The sequence below is a fragment of the Ciconia boyciana genome, chromosome 13, assembly GCF_034638445.1.
Source record: "Ciconia boyciana chromosome 13, ASM3463844v1, whole genome shotgun sequence".
Taxonomy (NCBI): Eukaryota; Metazoa; Chordata; class Aves; order Ciconiiformes; family Ciconiidae; genus Ciconia; species Ciconia boyciana.
Window position 1 is genome coordinate 14051714 of NC_132946.1, and position 13362 is coordinate 14065075.

Sequence of the window (13362 nt, forward strand, 5' to 3'; positions counted from 1 at the left end):
AGTGGTATAATGATGCTATGCTATCAAGAAATCCTTCTGTTTTTTCCCTGTCAGGACTGCTGAGGGGAGCGCTCAGTCCCTGCAACAGCCCGGAGCTGTGTCTGAGTAAGCAGGGGACCAGCCAGCAGGAAAGGAGAGAGGCAGGAGAGCCCGGCGGCTCTGGACCACCTCCTGCCCTCCTCCTGTGAGGTGCCCCTTGCTGGCCCAGCCACACAGCAGTGGCCTTGGGGAGGGTTCCCAGCCCTGCCTGCACCCTGGGAAGGAGCCAATGCCACCCTGCTGCCGGCCACCCCACACCAGGGACAGAGAGAGCAAGGTAGGCATGTGTGCTGAGGATGGTTAACTGGTCATTAGTAATTGTACGGAAAGGAGAAGGGGAGGGAGACAACTTGGAGTTTAGGGGGAAGCTGGAACCTCTCTTGTCTCCAGCAGCTGGTGAAAAAAGCAGCAGGCAGAATCACATTTCCTAACTGTGATAGCTGGGGACACACGGACGCACACTCACATGGAGGGTCCCCCAAGTCCGCAATCTGGTATTGAAAACCAGCCTCATGACTGTGGACATACGTTGTCACGTATCTCCCATAGGCCGTGCATTTCTGTTTGGGAAGAGGAGGGAGAGAAGGGAAAGGAAGAGAGATGACTCACGAGTGCTGAACTTCTGAGGAAAGCACGGCTGTAATCCCAGACCGTGTGTCTGGGGAGATTGCTCTGAACAGTGCTTACTTACGTAGTGCTTTCCCTTCATCCTCCTCCACCTCGAAAAGATCAGTCAGTTTTGCCACACGAAGCAAAAGAGAAAAGATTTCCAGGAATAAAATTAATGCTTTAAGCAAGCGAAGTCATCAGTCCCATTACTATGTATCTTACAAAGGGGTAAGATCTTGTGCAGAATGGAAGTGGACAGAGAAGTAAGATACTTTGGAAGACGACCATGTGGTTGACATAGGAAGCTGGTTACTTCATATTGTGCGACCTCTTCCAGATCCCCTGTCTCAGATCAAGCACTGTATGTTATAGGACTTCTGTTTATTTTTCCTCGTGAAAAAAAGCCCTGCTAAAACCTGTTTGTGGCAGTTTTACCAGAAGTTGCACACTGCTGTTTCTTGTGATTATGGTTGGCTAAAAGAGTGTATACTTCTATCTCCTATAAATCTCACCTTTGTAATGATATGAGGACACGCTTTGTCTGGTACCTAAAAGTGGAAAAGAACCAGAAAGAATTCAGCGTCTAAGCTGTCTTTTTAAAACCATGTTCTAGAATACTGTGGTTTTTTATCAGCTAGGAAAATTGCGCACAAATGAAAGCACTGCTAAAACACTGGTGGCCGGATACCGGACGCAGACAGCTCTCTGCCCTAACGTCTTTCAGCGATTCTTGTGTTCCTACTAAAGTCCGTGACAGTTATCTGAGAGTTTGTCCTCCTCGCTGTCCTGTACTGTCTCATCAGTTGTCCTGCTGCAGCTTCCACTTCAGGCCCTGTTATGGCAGCTCTGGTTCACGCAGGCGATGCCAAACACGAGCAACTGACGCGACTCGGGAGCACACGCGTGGCCTTTCTCATCGGCTTGCGCCACAGCTCAGTGCCTCATCCTTCCTCACTGCAAAATTGGGGAAAATTTACCGGGATTATTCTTCTGTAACTTCAACTGGTTTTACTGAGCTCTCTGGCCGTATCATCCCTTCTTTAACACCATTTTCAGTTCACTATTGTAATTCTATTTGTTGACAGACGCGGTGGTCGCCTTGGCCGTTGCCGGGAGAAAAGCCCGCGTGTGGTGAGGTGCGCTCTGTGCGTGCCCTCCGCCGCGGGAACTGCGTGCGGAGGGGCAATGCAATTAAAGGTAAAAAAGCGAAGCTCTCGGGCTAGTCAGTCGCATCCGAAGGCGCCGGCTTGCGGCTTTGTTTCCCGAGCCTGCCCTCCCCGGGCAGCCCCCATGCCCCCGGCCGCGGGCAGCGCGCCCCGGCCCGGCGCAGGGCGGCGGGGCGGCCCGGGAAGGCGGCGGCCGGGGCGGAGCGGGGCGGCCGGGGCTGCGGGCCCGGCCCACCCGCCTTATAGCGCGGGGCGCGCCGCGGCAGCGCCAGCGCCGCCCGCCAGCCCGGGCCGCCGCGGCCGCGCCGCCGAGCCCTTTCCGCCCGAGGTGAGCGGGGCTCCGGGCCGGGCCGGGGGGGTTTGGGGCTGCTTCTGTGGCGGCCGGCGTGCGTTCCCGAGTGACGAGCGGAGCCGGGGGGCGAGGGCGGGCAGGTCCTGTCGCTCCGCGGCGGGAGCGCGGCGTGGCCGGCTCGGGCAGCCCTTCTCGGGGCTGAAACGGCTGGCCGGGGAGGGAAGCCGGGCCGGGTGTGTCTGCTGGGTGCGCATCGTGCGCTGCCTCGCCTCCTCCGCCTCAGTGGCTTTACTTCACTTAAGATATCGGGGCTAGTTCGCTTCCTTATTTTATTTTAATACTTATTTCTGCTTTTTCTTGCACTTAGGAACTGGGGATGTGTTACTGGTACACTCGGAATTACTTATTTTATAAATTGCGAGAAAGACAGAGCATGCTAAATGCGAGCTTTCTTCCACTAGGAGGAAATAGGTCTAATAGCACCGGTTGCTTAGAGGGATACTGCAAAACTTCTTACAGTCTTGCCAGAAAGTGTGTTGCTGCGGCATGAACGGTTTGCTCTTACAGTCAGCGCCTCTGTTCATTAAAACTGGGGAAAACAACTCTTACTGCGTGTTCTCTTTGCATGCAGGATGTGTATCCCTGACACTTCTTGCCCTTGTAGAGAAGCCTCTAAGCTTAATTTTTGGATCTGTGCCTCTGAATTTGGCTTTTAGGGAGGGGATTTGAAGTTCTTTTCTGACACCGTTTTTGCTGGAACTGCAGAGCTACTTCTGAGGAATGTTTGCAAAAGCTTCTGTGGTGCCAGAGTTGATTTCTTGGAGAGTCTGAGAAAATTTTAAGGCTGCTTTGACGTGACCCTCCTGATGACTATTTTTTGTGAGGTTGAGAGGTTTTTTTTTGGACTACTGTTCTTAACCTTCACCTTCTGATTATTATATTATGTTTGGCAAATGTATTTTGTTTTCTTCTGTTGGTGATTAATAATGGAAGATAGCAAATCCTGTGAACGTAGCTGTAGAGGGCTTGCGCTTTCACAAATGCAGCTTAGTATCTTGTCAAATCTAAAGAGGCTTAACTAACCGGTAGTAAGGATAATGTTTTTTTAAAAAAGTATGCATATATGAAGACTTTGTGTGTTTACAGAAGAAAGTTGTGTGCGCCAAAGAAAATGTAGGAAAGATGTGACTGTTCTCTGGCAATGGGTTTCTTTTCGCATGCTATGTGGGGGTGTAAAAGGAGAGAAAACATGTTTCTTGCAAGTGGCCCTTTGCAGGGGCAGAGCTGAGGCTGGAGCTCGCCCCACAGCACTGTGTGCGTTGTGACACCCACGTGTGACGTGGCCAGCTGTGTGGTTGTGCTGCCTCTCTGACCCCTGTGTCCTGGGCACCTGCTTCTGGCTGCAGCGACCCTTTCCACTGCCCTGAGCTTCTGTCACTGTGGCTTGCCCATGGTTGCAAATATTTTGACCAGCATCATCCCTTCCTTTAATTCCGTGCATGTAAGCATAGAAATATTTGCATACAAGTAATTTGAAAGTAGCCAGATAAGGCCAGGTAATGCTGACTTCTGTCTTCTCTTAAGATTGTTGCTTTCTGGGTAGTGGTGTACTTTTGGTGAATCCAGTCTTTATATACACTTGAAGAATTAAACGCACCTTGAATATGAATGTTATCTACTGCTAGTAAAGCTCCCTTACAGCAAACTGCCAGGCCATGTTGGTGTTTCACTACACAAAATGTGGTTCTTTGGATGCAATGCGGTGTGGGGGATTATTTCTAGGTGATAGGACCAGCAGGCAATGGCCAGGGTTGTTCTTGGTGCTAAGCCTGGCAGTGGCAGAAGTAAAGAAATCCTTCCTCTGCTTCCGTTTCACCGAGAGTGGGTTGTGGGGTGCAGAAACAGTTGGGGCCTGCTGGTTGTGGCTAGGGTGGCTTCAGGGTGAAAGCTGTTACTGATTTCACCTTTTTGTCTGTTTTTGTCTCAAGTTTCTATCAGGAACCATTTTTGTATCACTGGCCATGGGGTAGACTTGGCAGGGATTGACAGTAACTACTTGAAACTTGGAAGAAGACTGTTGTGGATCATCATTGGCAAAATTTAATGAGATTGTAACTGTTCAAGTCTATGTTGATAAATATTCTGGATGTTGATGAGAAGAGTTGATGGTTAATCTGCCCCTCATCTGGAAAGTTTCTGAGAGAGACTAAGGAGAGGAATTGAGTTTGAAAAGTGCAAAACCGATCAACTTCTGTCTTGGATCAGGGGAGGGGAGCGCGTCGGTGTGAGCCGGGATCCCTTCCCTTCCCTAGGCTGGGAGCTGCCTTCTGGGGGCTGCTGGGAGCAGCACTCTGCACAGCACAGGGGTGGCAATCTTTGAGGAGAAAAAAAGGAATGAAATGGCATGTTTGGTTTTTTTTCTATGCAACAGTTTTAAAAAAACAAAACTCAGATCCTGCTTTTTGCAACAGGTTGATGTAGAGTACCAAACAAAAAAGACACAGGTGAAACACTGTGTAGAGAAACGAGAGATGCAGAGTGGTGATTTGGGTTTGCATGATGTGTCGCTCCCCAGCGTAGTTTGGTTAAAATGAAAAATAGAGAGCATTCATCTGACTAACTGCTTTCTCTTTTCCCTCAGGGTAGGGTAGAGACAGTTGTTTTGCTTCCTTCTATCTCAGTCTAATACTGTCTTTTCCTCATGTCTGAGGCAGCCCTCTGGACAGATGTGTAATCTTCATTTCCTCTGCTTTCCGCACCAATCTCTGCTCATTTCTGTTCATCACTGCCTGCCTGGATGGTCTCTGGGGGCTGCAGGGGGTAACTCGGAGCCCAGGTGAAGCTGCCGTAGCCTTGCGCTGCTCTCTGCTCTTTCAGTTCTGTACTTCTGTTCCTCTGAGCCGACCTCTGCTAGCTAGGTAGCAGTTTCAGGATTTTTCTTTGTGCCTGTTCTTTTTCATGATGCGTGTGGATATAGCTTGGTGATATAACCCGTGTTACCAGGAGGAGCACTGAACGGGGCGCTGAATGGTGTCTGTGCAGTAGCTAACAGAGATAGTGCTGCCTGCGCGGCGCTGGACTCGCCCTGTTGCAGCATTGCTGCTTGCGCAGCCTCCCCTTTCTGAGAATGAACAGCTGCCTCTTGGTGTTCATAAACAGGCACGAGCGAGACCGCTTTGGAGGCAGACTTTGCTTTTTTCCCCTCAGCTTGTTACTAAGAAAAAAAGACATTAAGGAACAGAAGATGCAGAGATGGGAACCACTCTTTCATGAGGTGGCACCTCAGAATACCATCCCTGCCTTGGTGGCAGCTGTGAGGTGCATCTGGGAGACAAACCAAACTGACGCTTTCTTTGTCTCTGCGCGGTGCAGAAAGACACTTACTTAGCTTCCATTTCTGTCATTTTTGGGGCATGTGGAGTATGTTAAAGTGGTGCTTCTGTTGTTTGCTCTCCCCCAGGGAAGCTGTAAAATACCATACAAGTCAAGTCGCATCTTCTCAGGCTTGGCCGTAGGGCTTACGGGGAAATGGGGCGTGGGTTCTGCCCTGGGAGCCTGACCTCGCGCTAATGGACGGGGCTTCAGCAGCCTGGAAACCCCCTCCTGCTTCAGTTAAATCAGGTTTCCTTTGAGTGGCTCCTCCGATGCTGCAGTCTTACTGACTGATTTCAGAGGTTTGCTGGTTCTTTATTTGCCATTGGTCTGAGGCTGTTGCACAGCTGCTTTTTTCATTAGGATGATTTAAAATATAGATAAATAATGAAGTAACCTAAGAAATCCTTTTTAAATAATGATTCAGTAGCTTGGAGGTAATGACACTCGCATTAAGAGGTTGCTGCATTATTAATGCAATTTAGAAACTGAACAGTAGTCTAAAGCAAACGAACATTACATTTTTGACCCATTATCCACGGTGTGAGCATTAGGCTCCGCAGGCTAATCTAGCACTTGCCTTGAATTCTGCATTTCTCCAGGGAGGAGCTGGAGATAGGGTGAAGGTCTTGACAGATGTTTAAATACTAGGGTGTTTCAAGGACAGCAAATGTGAATTTGGCCCTTGGGTTCTTGCCGGGCTGTTCGGGTAATAATTCCGTTTGGTGCCCTGTGACATTTCACCTAGCAACGGGGTCTGGGACGGGAAGCCTGGGGTTGAGCTGCAGCCCCCCTTTGAAAGGTGACCAGATAGCGGAGGGGTAAAGGCACACAGAAAACAAAATAACCTGCAGTTAAATCCCTGGGTGGTTTTCCACCAAGAGCAGCGCTGCAGGGAAGGGCTCTATTACAGTTTTCTGGAAAAAGCAAGTAAGCCTGCGTGTGCCGCGTTGCACGGCCGTGTTCCTTACCCCGATGGCTCTGTGCCTAATCTGATCACAGACCCTTTTGTGCGGCACGAAGGAAAACAGAGAACCTTGACCTGATAGTTTCTCTTGAATATTAAACTATGCTGGTCCTTTGCCATGCGTCATGAGCAGCATATGACCTCGGAAGTGGCAGAGCATTAAGAGCTAAGGCTGATCCCAAGAAGGAAAGTAAAGTACCTGTTGTTGCTACTTTGCGTGGGAGCTCGTGAGCTAACACGCTGGGGACTGCTGCGAAACTGGGGTGGGAAGCCAAGCTGGATCGAGCGTTGAAGGTGCTGCAGCCGTGAGACAGCAGCGGAGCGTGGCCAGCGTGATGAGCGCTCCCACGCTGCGCTGTAGGACCCTGTAGCAGTGGGTCTCTGTTTTGCTCAGCTGCGTGTAGTGCACTGCATGTCACATTAGCAGCGGTGTATGTCCCGTGGTGGAGGACAGACTGCCAATTGGTGTGGAGACGCAGCTGCCTCCTGCAATTGCAGCTTTTTGATGACTAACAGTAAAAAAAAAATAAATAAAAAATTCTGAGGATCAGAATGTGAACCTCTGCTTCCAAAAGGCTGTTTATGCAGGTGACTGTTGAGATAAGGGAGGTTTGTAGCCAATCCAGCATCTGACGTTCACCTTGCCTTCCCAGTGCTGGTTTTGGGCAGGGTGGGAGGGATGGTGTATTTGGGCAATTTGGGCAGGGTGGCAGCTCTGCCATAGGGAGTCATGCTGCTTTTCTTCAGGCACAACTCTGCATCTTAAACCTTTTGTAGAAGCGCTGCTTTTCCCAAGCTTTCAAATTCTTTGCCACTTGCTATTTAAGAGATTGTCCAGACAAAGAGTAGTCTGTGTCCAGGAAATAAACATTTAATCTTGCCTGTCCAGCTGGGGAGGAATTCTCTTTTTATGTTACTACTCGTTTAATGTTTGGTTTGTTTACATTGCACAGCCAGTCAGGTTGACCAAGGCACTCTAGTGATATGGACTATATTGTTTTATGAGCTCCTGCCTTCTCAGTGATTATTGTTTTCCATTCACGAAGGAAAAGCCCTTCATGATATGATTTCAGAAGGCTGGTCAAAGGCATTCGCTTGTTTTCAGTTATGTCAGTTACTTGATTAAAGTAAACCACTGCATGACTACAACTTCTTGCCAAAAAAGCAACGTAAAAGAATTTCCTGTTTACAAAATTTACACCTGTTACTGAGGTATAAATAAATGATTCAGATTTTTTCATCCAGCTCAGCAAGGCAGTGCCTATCTGTGCAGTGGCATGTACAGACCAGGAGCTCTGCTGACAGCAGCCGGGAAAGGCAGAATTTACTTGGCTGTGTAGATTGTGACTCTGTTTCCTCATATTTGGAGAAAGTCTAGCAATGGGGACTATGAAACGTGGTGATAGCCTTTTCATAAAGCCTGTTTGTGATGGAGACTGGTAGAAAGAGTTCTTAAAGTATTTCAAAGTATTTCACATGGTGGGTTTTTCATTTTACTGGTGGGGGAGAGAGTAAATAAGAGTGAATATTTGCATTCACTTTCTGCTTTATGGTGTTATGGAAAGTGTGTCTGAAAAGTGAACTTACACAAGCCTCAGTTTCTGCATAAACATGCACTTTGTTTCCATGCAGAAAGGCTGCTTTTCCCTATCCCAGGAACTCCGGCAGAGTCCTAAAAATTATTCTCACTGATGTTTAGAACACAGGTTCCAGAGGAGAAAATGTATCTTTATATATATATATATGTGCAGCTCTACTGTCTTCCGATATATTATTTTTTAAAATTTTATTTTTACTTTTCCCCAGTACCGGTTTTACACAAGAAAGGTCTCTCTCCCTGGGGACATGAGATGCACTGCATTGTCTTTTACCCACAGTAGCAGGGTCTTCAGGAAAGAAACTCACTGCTGGAGCCAGGCCAGGCTGAATCTGGCAGAGCTGCTGCACAGGCACTGCCGACATCATCCCCGGTCACGGTGTCACCATACTGCTGCCTGCACGGTCAGTTTTTCACATGCTGACCTTTCCCACCTTTCCGTCCCTCAGGCTTTTCATGTAGACAAACCTCTCCTGAAAATCCTCCCAGAGGAATAAAATAAGAAACAAAGGTAGTGCAGAGCTGTCTTGGCATTTATCACGGCCCTGTGGGGAGAAAAGTAGTTTTGCTGGTCACTCGCTAGGCTGGTATAATTGAGGTATGGGATCCTTATCAAATTCGTTCTTAAACATTTTAGTGTGGCTGGGCTGCAGTGCTGCCTTCTGCCCTGGCACAGATCCCGAGGATGAACTCTCTCTCTTGTACCCCACCGATGTGGAGCTGTGCAGCCTGGGATCTTGACTTCTTCAAGACCTGGGATCTTGACTTCACCAAGACCAGGGTGAACCCACCAGACGTGCATGCACCTGGTTTCCCAGTGCCATGCCATGACTTGTTCTGGACTTACGGCTTGCTCCTGAGGCAGGTGGACGTGGAGGCTTACCTGAGGTTTCTTACATGTGTAACACCAGGTTTCATGCAAAACATTGATCTAGATAAAAATGACAAAGGCACCGTTACACATTTCCCCGCCTTTGTTTTCTTGCTGATCTTGAATCTCTCTTGGTTGTGGGTCTGTTTCAGCTTCTGTCACTCCTGTACAGGCCCTTTGTGCACCGTGTTAAACCCCTGTGGGAAGGACTGCCCCCCAGTGCTGTGTGCATGGGGCTGCTGTAGGAAAGAGCACCCCAGCAGCCCTTTTCTCCTGATGGCAAGCGTGACTCCTGCCTGCTTTTGGCAGGAGAGGCTGTGGGTCCCAGCTCACAGGGTAGGGTGTTGGGCTGCAAATCTTGGATATATGGAAACGCTTCCCAGAGAGCCCTGTGTGAGAGGGTGCGTTGAAGATGCATCTCCATCCTTGGCGTGTCCCGTGGTGTGTGCGCCGGGCTTGTTCCCAGCTGGGCTGCTCGCCCTGTGCTCTGGGTGTGTGTGGCAGGCAGAAGCCCAGCTTGCTTTTGGGTTTCATCCGTCACCGTCAAGACTGCCAGCTGGCTGTCAGTGCACCCTGCCCTCAGTACATATGGTTTTCTAGGTTTGGCCATTTTCTTGGCTCCTTCCACCAGGCTTGGTGCAGGAGCCCTGGCGCTAGCTGGTAGGTCTGGTTACCCTGTTGTGCTGCTGGTGTGTGTGGCTACGTGCACGTGGGAGGCTGCTGTCAGCTCCCAGTGAGCAAATCTGGAAAATGTTAACTTCTTAAGGTCATGTAACTATTAGCACATGGCCAAACAGGTAAATTGAATCAAAATAATCTTTCATAAAGGCACTCACTGCCATTGCTGTGGGCAGTGTTTGCTCTGCTTGTGTGTCCCATTCCCTCTGTGTTGGCAACTGAAGTAGATACAGCTGTTTGGGTTAGTGACTGCTGTAATACAATGCTTAGTACAATATTCTGTTAAACATGTGCTTCTATATTTATTGATTTTTGGTTTTATACCCGAAGAACATACATGCCTCAAGATTCCTCTGCGTTTTTTCAACTGTAACAGTTGATTTTTACCTTCCCTGAAAAGCTTATGTTGTCCGTTCCCTTGCTTTGGTCTGTTGGCTTTGGAGCATTAACACAGTAGACATAAATAATAGCAACAGCATCTGTGATTCTGGACAGCTCTGTCCTGTTCCATACACTTCCAGCACATCACTGGAGCCACGGCTCTCAAAATCACTGTGTGGTAAATAGTTTTGTTGATGTGTAAGTAGGCACGAAATCCAGCCTCGCACACGTGCCTGTGCTGGCACTGCGGTTTTGCAGGCAGTAAAACACAATACGACTCCTTTTGCCATTTAGCTGGCTCTGAACATAGACAGTGGATGTGCTGAGCAAGAAAGACAAGTTTGTGTGCACATGGTAATTGGGGAAAGCAATCAAACTCCCTGTAGGTCCATTTTCTCATTAGTTGGCTAAGAACTATGCATTGTCTACAGTAGACTTGCTGGACTATTGGTATTGTAAGCCATTTTTGAGACTAAAAAGAATTTTTTTCCTAGAAGTCTAAAGTGTATTATCAGTGATGTTTTCCAAAGTGGAAAACACGTCAAGGGGATGTGATGGAGGATTTGTATAATGTGTAGTTTCCAGAGAGTTCAGGATGTTTATTGAAGTGGCTGCTGTCCCTGAAGCAGTTCTGGAGGCTGTGAGCTCTGGGTGTGTGCTTTGGCTATATTACTATTCACGCAATCACAGATTTGATTACACCATATAGGGACTACCTGTTTGTCAGTGCAGTAGACCACACAGATCCATCTAAAGCAGGAGCTCACAGTGGGGATAGTTGTGCTGCCAAGGCTGAGCTGAGGGGAGGTCTAACAAGAGGTAAGGTAAAACATTTTCTGTTTTGCAAGTAGTTTGGTTATGTAAGAAAAAACAGATTTGTGCAATGTGTATATTTATTTAGTGCTTGTCCTATAGACTTTAGTTAAATTAAGACAATTTCAGTTTGAGAGTCAAGAGCTAAGCATTAATTGTATAGTGTTGATGAAGCACTTGTCTCCTGGTGGAGTGTGAGTATGACTTTTGCTTGTGAGCGGCGTTCACGAATGCAGAGCGTGAAGAGCCACTGCCTCAGTCTCCTTTTCACCAAAAGCAGAATGGAACTTCTCGTAGGGAGGTTTTTTGGTCTTGGGGCAGGCACCTTGGCAGTGGGTGTGCTGCGTTCTGCTTGCTGCTGCGGGGCAGAGGTTTCGGCCGCAGGAGGGGCAGGTGCTGGGAAGGGCTCAGCAGTAACGAAGCCTTGCCACAATCGAGACGCAGGCTGAGGAGGCACAGCACGGTCGCACGCTGGCAGAGGAAAGCGAGGGAGCATTAACTCCCTCTGTTAAGCTGGTTTGCAAGAAGTCTCTTTTCAGGTCTCGTTCCTTTCCTGTGATATGATCCAGACTGGAGCGAGACTGAGTCTGGATTTGAGCAGGGAACCACGGCTGGCTGTCGTCAGCCTGAGGAATCTCTGCGGCTCAGTCAGGGTTTTGTATCCAAAGGTGCGGGCATGGCTAGTCCTCACCATGCTGCTGCGAAGGAGGTTGTTATCTCTGCTTCAGAGCTGAGGAAATGAGGACACTGAGCGGGGTCTCAGGGTCACAAGCAGAAGCTTGAGTGCAGCACGGTGAGATATACTGTAAATTGGGTTGAGAAATATGGTGGAGGGAAGAAGAAAAACAGAAATGCAATTGTTAAATGGGCCAGTGATCTGTGAGCATATATATATTAACTTTCTCCACTGAAATTTAGGTCTGTCATCCCATCTCCTGTCTTAAGTGTGTGTGTGTAAAAATGTTCCCTTTTGTTTGATTTTAATGGAATGTGCATTTCTACACCTCCGAGTGCTCTGTCAGGACAGGCTGAATATGCGTTTCATCAAGCCGTCTTTGCTGGAGTGATGAAGCCAGTTGCTAACTTTTCATGCAGGTGGAATGTAGTTTTAAAACTTTGCTGTGGTAGAAAAACCTATTGTGGGTTCAGCCACTTGTGTGGGGAGCAGTTGTGCCGCTGGAGCCTGGGAAGTAGGGTGCAGGCAGGAAACTGTGGGACAGGATAGGACAGGAGGAGACTTTAATGGAAATCAAGAGCATTTCTGTGTTGCTCAACAAAAATCACTGTTGTGTCAGATACAGAGGATTTTCTGTTTCCTAAAGTATTTCAGTAAATTGTATATTTGTTGGTCATTAATTGATATTGATGCAGGTTCCTAATGACATTTCAGTCACAAGCCTTTTGTGTAATTGATTTCTGAGAGATCTAACTGAAATATACTCAGGTTATTAGACTAGGATGCTTTAAAATATGTGTAGGAGGTGTCAGGCAGTGAGACTGGGAGATGGCCTGTGCATTGGGACAGCCAGAAAATAGAGCCAGGCCTGGCGAAAAGGAGCCTGGGGTCTGTGGGTGCCTCATGGTACTGGTGTGATCGGTATTTGTGAGGGGTTTCTGACTCTGCACCCTGCCATCTGGCTCTCGCTGTAATGCTGGCAGATGAAATATCCTCAGAGGATTATTTTTTCCTTTGCCAATACTGTATGCCTCATAAATTTCCATAGTTATAGATCTTTGTAATGTGAACTGTTTTCCCGTATTGAAAATGTTGATTAGGGAGGAAACACAGTAAACTAATTGTTGTGAGTAATGCTTGGGCCACATAAATATTTCAGGGGATTTCAGTAGCCTTAAAAGGCTCAAAGTTGCACATGAACAAACTTACCCATAATCGTGGCTGAAGTTCGTTATGTCAGAGGAGGCTGAAAAAGGGAGAACTTTTCAAAAGTGCCTAGGGATTTACATATGTATAACTATTCTTTATAATAGTATGACACTGTATAAGCCCATTTGCCTTGTAGATGAGCCCTAAGACGCTTAGACACAAGATACATGAGATATTTCTCATGTTTTGGTATAAATATTTTCTGCCAAAGTGAAATAAATCCTGCAATAAATTCACATGGGATGTGCCAGCATGGAAGTAATGGCAGAGGGAGAGCTTCAGACTTCCAAAAGCACTGAAGGAAGAGCTGAGTTGTGGAGCTTGAGAGCGAGCACTGGAAGGGACAGCTTGTTCCCTGTTCAGCCATAAATTGTATTTCATCTGGGAAATACATAAGCTTACTGTGATTAAGTCTGTTTAGCAAGAATAGGATGAGATGTATTAAAAGTTGCCTTTGCTATCCAAGAACAGAGTTCCCAGACTTGGCTAACGGAGGTGTGATGAGGGGAGCAGGAGTCTGGAGGGATCAGTACAATGGTTCTGTGCTGGAGACCATAAAATATTGAATAGATAATATCTGGTTTCTGGCCAAAACCAGCTAACTTGTTGACAAGCTAAATCTTTAGAAATATTTGATACTAGTAGGGTTTATTGTCTAAGAAAGAGTAATGGCAGCCATTCAAGTGACCAAT

At 47.6% G+C, this 13362-nt stretch overlaps 1 protein-coding gene across 2 annotated transcripts in view; it reads left to right on the plus strand.

Moving 5' to 3' along the window:
* The first annotated feature begins 253 nt into the window (after positions 1 to 253).
* CARHSP1 (calcium regulated heat stable protein 1) overlaps positions 254 to 13362 on the plus strand; it is a 38317-nt gene continuing 25208 nt past the window's right edge. Inside the window, exons 1-2 of one of the 2 annotated variants that reach the window (XM_072878259.1) lie at positions 254 to 316; positions 1734 to 1845. In XM_072878259.1, the coding sequence (XP_072734360.1) occupies positions 269 to 316; positions 1734 to 1845 (160 nt within the window). In that variant the 5' untranslated portion in view covers positions 254 to 268. Of the gene's footprint in view, positions 317 to 1733; positions 1846 to 1999; positions 2143 to 13362 lie in introns of those variants that run through there. The other variant, XM_072878261.1, reaches the window with a different exon arrangement.